General features: G+C 45.1%; 1 protein-coding gene across 1 annotated transcript in view; it reads left to right on the top strand.

The window, feature by feature from the left end:
- The first annotated feature begins 332 nt into the window (after nt 1-332).
- Nucleotides 333-11956, top strand: part of LOC137955512 (alpha-N-acetylglucosaminidase) — a 77626-nt gene continuing 66002 nt past the window's right edge. Inside the window, exons 1-2 of the mRNA XM_068802485.1 lie at nt 333-731; nt 1313-1386. Of these exons, the coding sequence (XP_068658586.1) occupies nt 528-731; nt 1313-1386 (278 nt within the window). The 5' untranslated portion in view covers nt 333-527. The remainder of the gene's footprint in view (nt 732-1312; nt 1387-11956) is intronic.

Genomic DNA, 11956 nt, shown 5'->3' with positions numbered 1-11956 from the left:
CTCTACTAGTAAAAAAATGGCCAATTTATTTTTTCACCCCTATCAAACTATAAAGAACTTGTGAAAATGAACAATGAGATACACCTTCTTCAAGAGAATTAGCGAAAAGGTTTAGAGTGGAGCTATTGCAAAATCTAGTCAAGAAAGAAAAACCATTGAGTGCACAAATGGACAAATATTCTTGACGAAGAAACTTACCAAGATCGTACCTCTCTGTTTTTATTTATGATCTTATCCTATCTATTATAACATATACTATCTAATAAAAATTGCCAATTATTAAGTAGGCCACTGATTTAGTTCGCATTAAAAATTTCAGAAACTTTTGTTCCTCAAGGACCTGAAGTCCTGAACGGCCCTCGAATCTTTATAGGTTTTTGTTTGTTTGTTTGTTGGGTTGCCCTTGGACATCTTGGTCCGAGAATCAAAGGGCCTTTTTTAAGAGATCTTCCCTGAACTCGTGAATTTCTCTCGTTGACGCTCGAGGGAAGGAATTAAGGACACGAGAATTCGTTGCTCTCGTGGCCATGTCAAGCTTTCATTCTCTTTTGCTCTTACTGTACTTGTTTTCCGTTGTTTCCGCTAGAAATGAGCCTATTGCGGACGTCCTGAAACGTACTTCAAGTCGACAAGCTTCTCCTTCCGAACAAGAATCGGCAGCTCGGGGAGTATTACAGAGATTGTTACCATCCCATATATCCAGCTTTCAATTCGAAATTCTCTCAGACAAGGTGACATTTCTGCAATACTTGAGATAGTATACTAATTGTCTCTTGTATAATTTTTGTTGAGGTCTTTTCAATTGTTAAACAAGTAGATTGGTTTAAGCTAAATTCAACGCAGCATGACTCGATGGTCGAACCTGGCTCGTGAAAGACACAATTCATTTAGAGAATTAATTTGACTGGATTTGATATGATTATTTACTTTACTGCCATTGTGGGTTCGCTTAGTAAGAAGTTGAGAGCGAGAAGAAACCTGGAAGTTGATCTTTTAAACGAAATTTGGTGGCTTGGCTAAATTCCATTTTATGATGCTTCGCATGAAGATTAAACCACACTTAGCAGGTGTCGCAGCAGCTTACAGAGATTCTATGCATGGGTTTCGTTTTATACTTGTTATCTTTAATGAATCAATAGGAAGTGTTGGGATTGAGCTTTTTGCAGTATGGAATCAATTCTGGTATTCTGATGCATTCAATCATGTTATTCGTATGATTGCTTATACATTTCCGCTTCCTTGTCATTCTACAATGATACTAATAAATGAGATATTTGGTGTATATTTATTCTCTAATTCCTGAGAATGGCAGGGTATTTGTGGGGGGTCGGGTTGCTTCTGGATAAACAATGTTAATCTCTCAAGAGGGAAGGGGCCTCAGATACTGTACGTGCTACCAACTTTATAGTTTATTCTTTGGTATTTTAACTATAGCTGTTTAGTGTGGGCTGTGCAGGCGGAGTTGCAGCAACTATTCTGTTTGATAGCAAAAGAGGTGTGCGATATTCTTAATAGGACGGTCCCTATGATAGTTTTCTTTCTGTAAAATTATATGAAACTTGTGAATGTAGGAGAAATAGAGAAAATCGGGAACTTAGTGAGGGTAAAAATGATTCCCTCTTATAGCTTATTCTCTTAAGAATGGTTGTGAGGACTTATTTACCCCTCAATTGAGCTTTCACAAACTAAGATAATTAACATGTTTAAACCACTACCAGACAAACCAAAAAACGTGAGTAAAATCATCCACATAGGACACAAAGTACTGAAACCCAAAAGAACTTTTAGTCCTACAAGTACCCTGAATATCAAAATGAACCAACACAAATGGAGTAAAACAACTGGCTTCTCTTATCGAAGCATAGGAGCTTCTTTAATCTCCTTAATTCTGAAAAAAGCCTCACCTGAACAGCCAGCAGATTATCGGCCTATAAGTCTCATATCCTGCCCTTATAAAATCCTTGCTAGACTTCTAGCTAGAAGACTCAAAACCACCCTCCCTCTTGTCATCAGCCCAAACCAAAGTGCCTTCATAAAAAAATCCTTCTATCCTTGATTCCAACATGGCAACACATGAGATCCTCCATTATTTTTCAACCTTGGGCCAACCCAATTTCCTTCTCAAGCTCGATATGGAGAAAGCCTTTGATCGGGTATGCTGGGCCCTTTTGGACAGTATTCTGGATCGAATGAGTTTTGGACAAAAGTGGAGACTCTGGATTCGGAGCTGTATTTCTTCAGCTCATTATTCTCTTATGCTCAATGGTGCTGTCATTGGCTATTTTCGTGGATCCAGAGGCATCAGACAAGGGGGCCCTCTCACACCCCTTCTCTTCAATATAATGGTAGAATACCTCTCCGTCTTGACCAAGAATACAAAAGAAAAAGGTTGGCTGCTCCCCACGTCCCCTCACCATGATTTTGACATACCTCTTCTGCAATTTGCAGATGATATAATTTTATTTGGAGTAGGGACTCTTGATGAAACTATCAAGATTAAGGCTCTCCTCAGCCTCTTTGAAATCACCTCGGGCCAAAAAGTCAACTCGAAGAAAACTTCAATAATTGGACTAAACATTGAAGAAAGTCTGCTTCAGCAAATGGTCTCCTCTCTTGGATGTGTAGTCGGCACTCTTCCAACCACACATCTGGGTCTTCCCTTATTCTGCAGCAGGCGTAATAAATACCTAAGGTTTCCGGTTATTGAGCGGCTTGAGGTCAGATTAGCAACATGGAGGGGTCGGTTACTTTCAAAGGCTAGAAGAGTCACTCTCCCGAAATCATGCATTGCGGGCATCCCCAACTTCTTCATGTCATTCCTCTGCTACCCAGCCTCAATCTCCAACTGTATCAAAGCCATTGAACATTGTTTTCTTTGGCGAGGAAGTAGGAAAACTTTAAATATCACTTGGTTTCCCGGAAAGAGGTATGTCAACCAAAGCATGCCGGTGGTCTTGGAGTCCACTCTACCAGATTAATGAATGCTGCTCTTCTTAAACAATGGTTCTGGGTTTTTAACTCCAGGCCAAACCTCATTTGGAGGCCAATGGTGGCAGCCAAACTCGATATTGGTGGTTGCTGGTGGACCTCGGGTGGGTTGAATCAATTGAACTTCGACGATAGTGCCCTTGGCTGCCTGGGCTCGGGAACAAGTATTCTTTCTGGTCTGATAAGTGGCTAGGGGACCAAACCATCACTGGCAATCCCTCTAGCACTATCAGTCAAAGTCTGTGTCCTTGGGGAGGGGAGTGGATGGAATATGAACTTGAGAAGATCTTTCTTTGACCGTGAATTGGAGCAAGCAGATCAGTTGCTGGAAATATTGAATGGCTTTTATATGAGAGGAAGAGGGGATGGCCAGCTGTGTTGGACTGTGGAGTGTTCTGGGATTGATATTGTTCAATTTGGTTACAGACTTCTTGCTTAGGAGCTCACTGGCATTCCCACTCTGCCTGCCATTGCGGGGAAGCTGATTGCTCCCTCCTAGAGTCAAAATTTTTATCTGGAGCTTGATGAAAGGCAAAATTTTGATGTGTTATCAACTCCAAAGAAGAGGAATGCAAATTAGTAACACCCTTGCAAATTCTGCAACCAGGTTGATGAATGAATTGACCATTCTCTTCTTCACTGCCCTTTTCCTAGTGAAGTTGAGCCTCCTTATGTAGATTTGGGATTCAATTCTGTATGTTTGCTATGGTTGTGGAGCTGATCATGGGGAAATTCTTGCTTGGCCTTCCAAGATACCTTTGAAGAATCACAGTTGCTGCTGTTCTGTGGTGTCTTTGGCTTGAAAGGAACATCCGAATCTTCTCTACTGCTGGCTACTCCATCGGTGGGGTTATTAAAGAAAGCCATGCACTTGAGTCGGCAGCAACTTAAGAAATGCTGGCGAACCGGCGACATTCATCAACGGGTGATGACTGGAGGTGCACTCGGGCGATCCCTGGGACGAACAGCTCACTGTTTGACCTTGGTGATTTGGACATCTGATCGAGGAGGAGGGACCCTTTGTCCTATAGGGTCTGCGGGCAATGGTGTCGGCTACATTACCACACAAACCGACATGGAGCACTCTGATGCTGCAAACAATGACTCCTTGGCTGGATGGCAAACTGTTCAATGTAAAAACCAGCGACCTCGATCATCACCGGACACCCACCTCTCTGCAATCTTTCTTGTGGGGAGAACTTCCTACACATTTGCTCGGATCATTGATCGATCGGGACCTCTAATCCGGATCACCACCACCACTGGGGAAAAGCGATCCTTCATTTCCATACCCCCAAGGGCATGCTCTGGCTTTCTCGCGCAATTCCTAAAGGCCCTTACTACTAGTAGCTCGGGGCGACGAACCTGGAAATTCTGGATGGTAAAGTCGTCTTTTACGTCTCGGTATTCCGATACTGAGTACTGGAGGAATGTAAAATCACCCACTATCATGAAGGCATCATAATGGCCAAAGTATACATCCCAAAGCACTCCAACTCTGGTTTTGGTTGGCAGGTTTTTGCAAATGAAATCCAAAAATTCACTCCTCACACCCACCCCCCCAAACCTCCTGCCATACCCCGCATTGAATCTTTTCCCCCACTTTCCTCAACTGAAACAAATAACCAGCAAGGAAATGTTTTCCTCACCTATTAGCCAATGGCAAGGAAATGTTTTCTTGCTCACTGCTCCTTGCTACCCAATCTAATACAACTGACGCCACCCAAATTTCTAATTGGTTGGCTGAATCTCTCAAACTAAATTATCTTCCTCCCTTCTCCTTCCTTGGCAACCACAAGTGGCTCTTTCACTACCGCACTACCGAGGAGATGAGTGCTGCCAGACTGCTCCTCCTTGCTCGTCTCTCGGTGTTCGGCTAATCAACAATTGGGAATCCCCTTCCCTCTATAGGACATGGGTCAATGGATTCACATCAGCGGTCTACCTGCGGAGCTTTGGCAGGACCAGGTCTTCACCCAAATTGCTGGGCATTTCTGATTGCACTTCTCATATGACCAGATTGGATACTGCTGAACTATTCATCATTCCAAACTGCTTCCATCATGGCTCCACTCAGTCCTGTGCATCGCTCATCCACTATCTGCCATGATCCTGGGACTCTATGTCATCGCGATTCAAATTCAAACTCCCCACTAAAAAGCAGCCTACACCCAACCACCATGTCGCTACAACAAGAAAGTCTGACACCCCCCTGACAAGTCTGCCTTTGCCCCCTAACAGACCTCCTGCAACCTGCAACCTGCAACCTGCAACCCAAGTTCCTTTTTCTCCTGTGACACTTACACCATTTCTGACTACGTCCCCCATCCCAATATGGTCAACAGCCTTCTCCAATCCAACTTTGAAAAAAAAAAGGCAACCGAATCCTCTGACCTGTCAACCACCTAACACTGGACCTGTATCTTCCCCGCCCCTGGGAGATCTAATTCTTTCCACCTGGCAAGCCATCTCACCTATCCTGGCTTTTGAAAACCCCAACATTTATACAGAACCTCAATACCCGATTTCATCATCCACAACTGCCATCCTCACAATCCACCCCCCCCCCCCCCCCCCTACACACACACACACACACACACACACACACACACACACACACAAAAAAAACTCAGGACCTCCACTGATCCTTGCTGGCCAGGTCTCTGACCCAGAAGCTGATACTCCACCATCCTCCCCTCGCATACCAAACCATCTATTTGACACCGAATCAAGCACCTCCTCCCCTCCTCGAATACTACCCCGTCCTAGGTCCAACAACTCATCCGTCAGATCCCCTGAAATTGCCACTTACCAGCAACGAGTCAGAGGTCAAACTAGAGACCTCATACATGGAGAATCCAACCAACCACCTCTATTACAAAGTCCTTCAGACCCTATCACTCGAAGTCTAATCTTCCCTCACCAGATGGCAACTCACAGCGCCTTGTGGTGGCACTCCAGTCTGAGAGACATAAATTTGATGATGAGACTTGGAACCAAAAGATGCGTCTCGTTGAGCTGATAGGAGTAATTTATCAGGGCTAGCTTCCTGGAATTAACCGAAAGTCCAAGAACTAGAAGAAGAAATGATCATCTTAACCTGGAATACTCAAGTAATTGGTTCTCCCCACAAGCGATCTATCATTCATGACCTACTCTCATCTTGTAAAGCCTCCGTATCTTTATCCAAAAACCAAAGATTCAAACCATGTCTGACCAAATCTTACATGACCTCTGGTCTTGTACCTCCCTTGCCTGGACAACTATCCCTGTGTCTGGCCACTTTGGTGGAACACTGATCTCATTGAGGTCCTGCAAGTGCATATTGCATTATTCTCTATTAGCCTCCTGATCCATGATAGATGCTCTGGAAACACCTGGAGTATTTCAGGGGTTCCAACTTGGTACTGTGACCATAATGATTTCTGGGATGAATTGGCTTCTCTTCATTCTCTCTAGAATATGGCTTGGCTCATCACGAGAGTCTTCAATGCCATTTGATATTGCAATGACAAATCCCCTCCCAGCTAACGCATTCACTACATCAATGCAAAGCTTTACTGACTTCCTGGGTGGGTGTGAACTAGAGGAAATACAACTAACAAGAAAGAATTTTACATGGTCTAATGGGCGACTTCACAATCTGGTGTTATCCAGATTGGATCGTTTCTTCACCAACAATGCTTGGCTTCAACAACATCAGAACATCACCGGTTGCGTCCTAAATCGAGTTTTCTTAGATCATTGGCCCATTCTCCTTGACACAAAGTTCAGGGAATATGGTCTATTAAGGAATAGTCCCGCATGGATTAGTGAGTACAAATATCTTGAGTTTATTAGTTGAGAATAAGGCTTCCTAAGGTGGTTAGTCATTTTGGGATGGGCCTTGGACCCAACTTAACATGGTATCAGAGCAGGTACTCATATGTGAGCCTGCACCTAAACTATTTACTTATAGAGCCACAAAAGAGGACCTACACCTAAACTTTCTACTCCTAAATTATCCACTTGTAGAGCCACAAAAAGAGGGTCTACACGTGAAGGGGAGTGTTAAGGAATAGTCCCACATGGATTAGTGAGTACAAATATCTTGAGTTTATTAGTTGAGAATAAGGCTTCCTAAGGTGGCTAATCATTTTGGGATGGACCTTGGACCCAACTTAACAGGGTCCCTGACCCTTCCGATTCAAGAACTCTTGGCTTACCCATGCCGATTTTGAGTCTTATAAGCTCTTCCTGGTCCAACCTTACCATCCTAAATCCAGTGGCTTAAAAGTTACCCCAAAAGATAAAACTTCTGAAACCCAAATTGAAGGCCTAGGCCTCTTAGATTCATGCTGCTTCCAGAACTGAGTGCTGTGAAATTTTATCTGGCCTTTCCGAGCTAGACTACATTGAGGAGGGCAGTCCACTTTCAGTTGAGGAATTTCAAACCCATCTCTTTCTTCGAAACCAGCATCAATCTCACTCTTAGAACAATCTCGCTGGAAACAAAGTGCCAGATATTGTTGGCTGAAAGAGGGCGATGGTAACATAAAGTTTTTTCATGCAATTGCGTCATCTCGTTGTCGAACCAACTGGATCTCATCCCTCTGCCATGATGGGGTAGTGACCTCGGACAAGAACATTATTGCTAACGCTTAGTTTTTTTATCAAATCTTTATGAAGATGAAATTCCTAGACGGGCCCAAATCTCTTGCCTCCAATTCCCTACTATCCGTGGCCCCCTAGCATCTCTATTGGAGCTCCCTTTCTTGGACCTGGAAATTGAGAAAGGTGCTCTGGGATCTACTATGGATCGGGCCCTTGGGCCCCATGGCTACAACACAGAGTTCTATATTCACTGCTGGCCAACAATCAAATCTGATATCTTGGACATGGTTCAAAATTTTTTTTTTTTTTTTTGAAATGATGCTGAATTTTATTATGAGAGCTCAAACGAGCAGATTACAAGAGGGGAAACCTTCCCAAACAATGAGAGATTGCTGGGAGGTTCCGAATGTAGCCAATTTATCAGCCAAAGAATTTGCTGATCTAGGAACGAGGTTCCAATTACAATGAATGGATGACACAATGTCAACAATACAATAAGTGATTGGCCAGTGGCGGCAAGGAGAGTAGCTGTCTTTTGAACACCAGCTGATGACAGTCTTTGAGTCGCCTTCGATAATCAACTTGCCATGAAGCCGCTCTTTAAAGATTTGGAGGCCGAATAGAAGAGCACTCACTTCAGCAGTATTTGAATCAGCAATACCCGCCGGCCTTGCATAGGATAGAATAGGGTCTCCACTGCTGTCTCTGAAATCACCATTAGCTCCAGCCGGCCCAGGACAGCCTAAAACACTGCCATCCAAAATGAGTTTGGTGCAGTCGTAAGGGGGAAGATCCTAGGTGGCCATAACCGGTTTCCTACCGGGGCCCGCCATGTGTGCAATCAAGCCCCAATTTTCTCAAAGGGAGACGCCCCACAGAGAAGCAAACTCCTTCCTAGAATGTAGCCAACTTGAGATAAGGCCCACTGCGTGAGAAGCTATATTATCCGGGTTGCTAGCCTTGGAGTTGAATCTCCGGTTGTTTCGCTCGAGCCATATACAACATGGGACATGCGCAAGGCATGCCAAGAGAATTATCTTGCCCAACTTAGGAAGGCATATCCCCATAACCATCTCAATGGTTTCGAAAAGGTCTTGATGCAGCCCCATTTGGAGACCAATCTTCTAAAATATCTTCATCCAAACTTGCCAAAAAAAGTCACAATGCAAGAGAACATGCTGGACTGTCTCGTCGCACACACCACAAAGGGGACAAGTGCGATCTGGGGCTGTGTAACCTCTTTTATGGAGGTTGTCAGAGGTGAGGATCTGTTCCCTGATGGCCGTCCACACGAAAAATTTGATTTTACTAGGCGCTGAGAGCTTCCATGCCAGGTTTGCCTTGTGCTCATGCATGCTGTAATCTTCTTTTCTAATGTGAGAGTAGGCGGATGCAATTGTGAATCGACCATTAATGCTGGGCTGCCATATCAGTTTATCAACTGCATGCTCACGAATAGTAGTGCTGTTGAGTCTGGAGAGGAGAGCAAAAAGCCGTTGTTTCCTCATCATTTAGTCCCCAGCGAAACGTGAGACTCCATGAGAGCGATCTCTCCAAGAATCAGCCACTGAGCAAGAGAGGTCCCTCACCACCCTAGAGAGCCCCGGGAAATCCTCGGAGAGGGGCAGGGGCCACACCATTCATCCGACCAAAATAGGAGTATCTTTCCATTGCCTGTGTGAAAGGAAGTTGCAACTTTGAATATTGGGAGGAGCTTTTGAATTGCTTTCCATACCGGGGATAGGAGGCGAGTAGCGCCATCCTCCCTCCACCGACCCGAAGGTTGAAGATAGAATCTCACCATATCGCCCCATAGGCTGTTATGCTTGATGTTGAAGTTCCAGATCTATTTGAGCAAAAGGGTATTGTTCATCTCCTTCGTATGCCGAATGCCTAAACCACCCCGATTGCGGGGCATGCAAATATCCTTCCAACTCACCAAACGATATTTGAAGGTGTCTTCTGATCCTCTCCAAAGGAAACACCGACGGATGGAGTCAATCCTGTTGCAAATGGAGGCCGGACAGTGCATGAATGATAGTAAATAGTTTGGCAGTCCGGCCAAACAAGACTTGAGGAGAGTGAGTCGCCCAACAGTAGATAAAAGCTTGCCCCTCCAAGTAGCTAGCCTCTTCTCAAATTTCTCAATGAGGGGGGACCAGAGCGTCACCGAAGGCCGACAGTCAAAGAGTGGTAGTCCAAGATATGTAGTTGGCAAATTTTCCACTGAGCACCCCAAATAGTCGGCCATACCCTGAAGCACCGGTGAGTCGATATGATAGCCTAGGAGGGTGGTTTTCTTCTAGTTAATATTCTGACTAGAAGCCAGTTCAAATAGTCCCAATATATCATGCAATTTTCGGATATGATCCATAGTACCAACCCCAAAGCAAATTGTATCGTCTGCAAACTGAAGGATTGATACGTCAAAGGCTGCACAGTCCGTCGTGGGGAGGTGCCAACCCAGATTTTTGGTCGAATAGATCAAAGATGATAGGTTTTCCGCTACCACATTGAAGAGGAAAGGGGAAAGGGGGTCTCCCTGTCTGATCCCCCTGGATCCCTTAAAATAACCGCAGGCCGTTCCACTGAAAAGAACAGAGTAGCTTGCAGTGGAGATGCAACTTTGAATCCAGAAGCGCCATTTTTCCCCGAATCCCATCTTTCCGAAGAGAGTGTCCAAAAGCTTCCAGTTAACTCTGTCAAAGGCTTTCTCAAAATCAAACTTTAGGATGAATTTGGGAAGCTTTAAAGCCTTAAAATGGTGGACGAGCTCGTGACATGCCATGTCCTAATATATTTCTTCCCTTGATAAAAGCACTTTGGCCATGATGAATGGTAATAGGGAGAACCGCCCTGAGGCGATTGGCAAGGAGGCGCGCAAGCACCTTGTATGCACTAGTGGTGAGGCTGATCGGCTGAAAGTCGAAGGGAATTTTTGTGGCTTCTTTTTTAGGGATGAGGGTAATAAACGAGGCTCTGATGCTCCTATATCTGATGCCATGCTGATGGAACGAGTGGACCATGCAGGCAATATCATCTCTGATGAAGGGCGTCGGCGATAGATTTCCCCATTGAAACCATCCGGGCCCGGAGCACGATCCAAAGGAAGACCCAATGCTGCCTTTTCAAATTCCTTACTGGAGAAAGGGAGCTCAATGAGTCTAGCTGCGGCCGAAGGAATAGCCTGGAGATGAACCCTTTCAAAAAAAGGGCGAACTAGCTGGCCATCAGAGTAAAATTGTGCAAAAAAGTTCACTAGTGAGTCTGAAATAAGGGAACGATCTGAGGTACTCTCACCATTGATGTTGAGCGTGGTGATGCGGTTGGCTCTTCTCCGAGCAGAGGCGGCTGCATGGAAGAATTTAGTATTGGCATCCCCCTCAATGAGCCATTTAAATATTGCATGCTGCTTCTAGTGCACGAGTTCACTATGAGTGAAGGACTACATTTGCCCTTGGAGAGCGTATCTCTGAGTAACTTCTGACGAAGAGAGGTTTCTAGATTCCTCTTCAGAGTCAAGAGTGGGAATCTGAGAAAAGGCGCGGCTCTCTCGGCTGAGGAAGAGGCCTTTCTCGCAGAGGCCCATGATCGCAGCAACGGCTTCAACATCTTGAGGTTGGCTGGGAAATTCCACCCGATCGAACCCACCACCACCATCCTCTCCTAGAAGGACTGGATAGAGGAGTCAAAAGGGGGGGGGGGGGGGGGGGGGGGGGGGGGGGGGCAACTACAAAAGTGGGTATCTACCATAATCGGCCAATGGTCGGAAACGACCCTATTGAGGACTTTGCTTGTGGCATTGCTGTATAACTGAAGCCAATCATTGTTGGCTAAGAAACGGTCAAGCGTGGAGAGGACGGGGGGCTGTCTGCCATTTGACCAAGTGAAGGTCTTCCCAGATAGGGTAACCTCATCAAGATCCCAACTACCAATAAAGTCTGCAAATAGCCTCATGAAGGTAGTGATTCTCCGGGAGAGCGGGGATTTCTCGTGGCAGAAGTGGGTAACATTGAAGTCTCTCGCAAGCATCAAAGGAATGGGCCACCTTTGACAAATCCTCGTAAGGTCATCCCAGAAGAGATGTCTGTCATGGTGTCTAGTAGGACCATATACACCCACAAGGCACCAAATGTTCCCTGATCCTTTGTCTCTTAATTTGATTCCGAGGGAGTAAGTGCCATAACAACGATCGAGCACCTCAATGGTGTTAGTGTCCCACACAATCAGAATGCCGCCAGCCGATCCAATCACATCCACAAAAATCCATCCAGGCTCCTTAAGAGGCCACAACTCACGTATATATCCAAGGGGCAGATAAGCCGCCTTGGTTTCTTTCTTGAAAAATAGCAACATTTGCCTTGGTAGAGGCAAG

The sequence above is a fragment of the Aristolochia californica genome, unplaced genomic scaffold (genome assembly GCF_029961685.1).
Source record: "Aristolochia californica isolate CCGP_79_NKW_82.1479 unplaced genomic scaffold, dmAriCali1.0.hap1 SCAF_2, whole genome shotgun sequence".
NCBI classification, from domain to species: Eukaryota; Viridiplantae; Streptophyta; class Magnoliopsida; order Piperales; family Aristolochiaceae; genus Aristolochia; species Aristolochia californica.
Note: the sequence above shows the minus strand (reverse complement) of the source record. Positions and strands in the feature narration are given on the sequence as shown.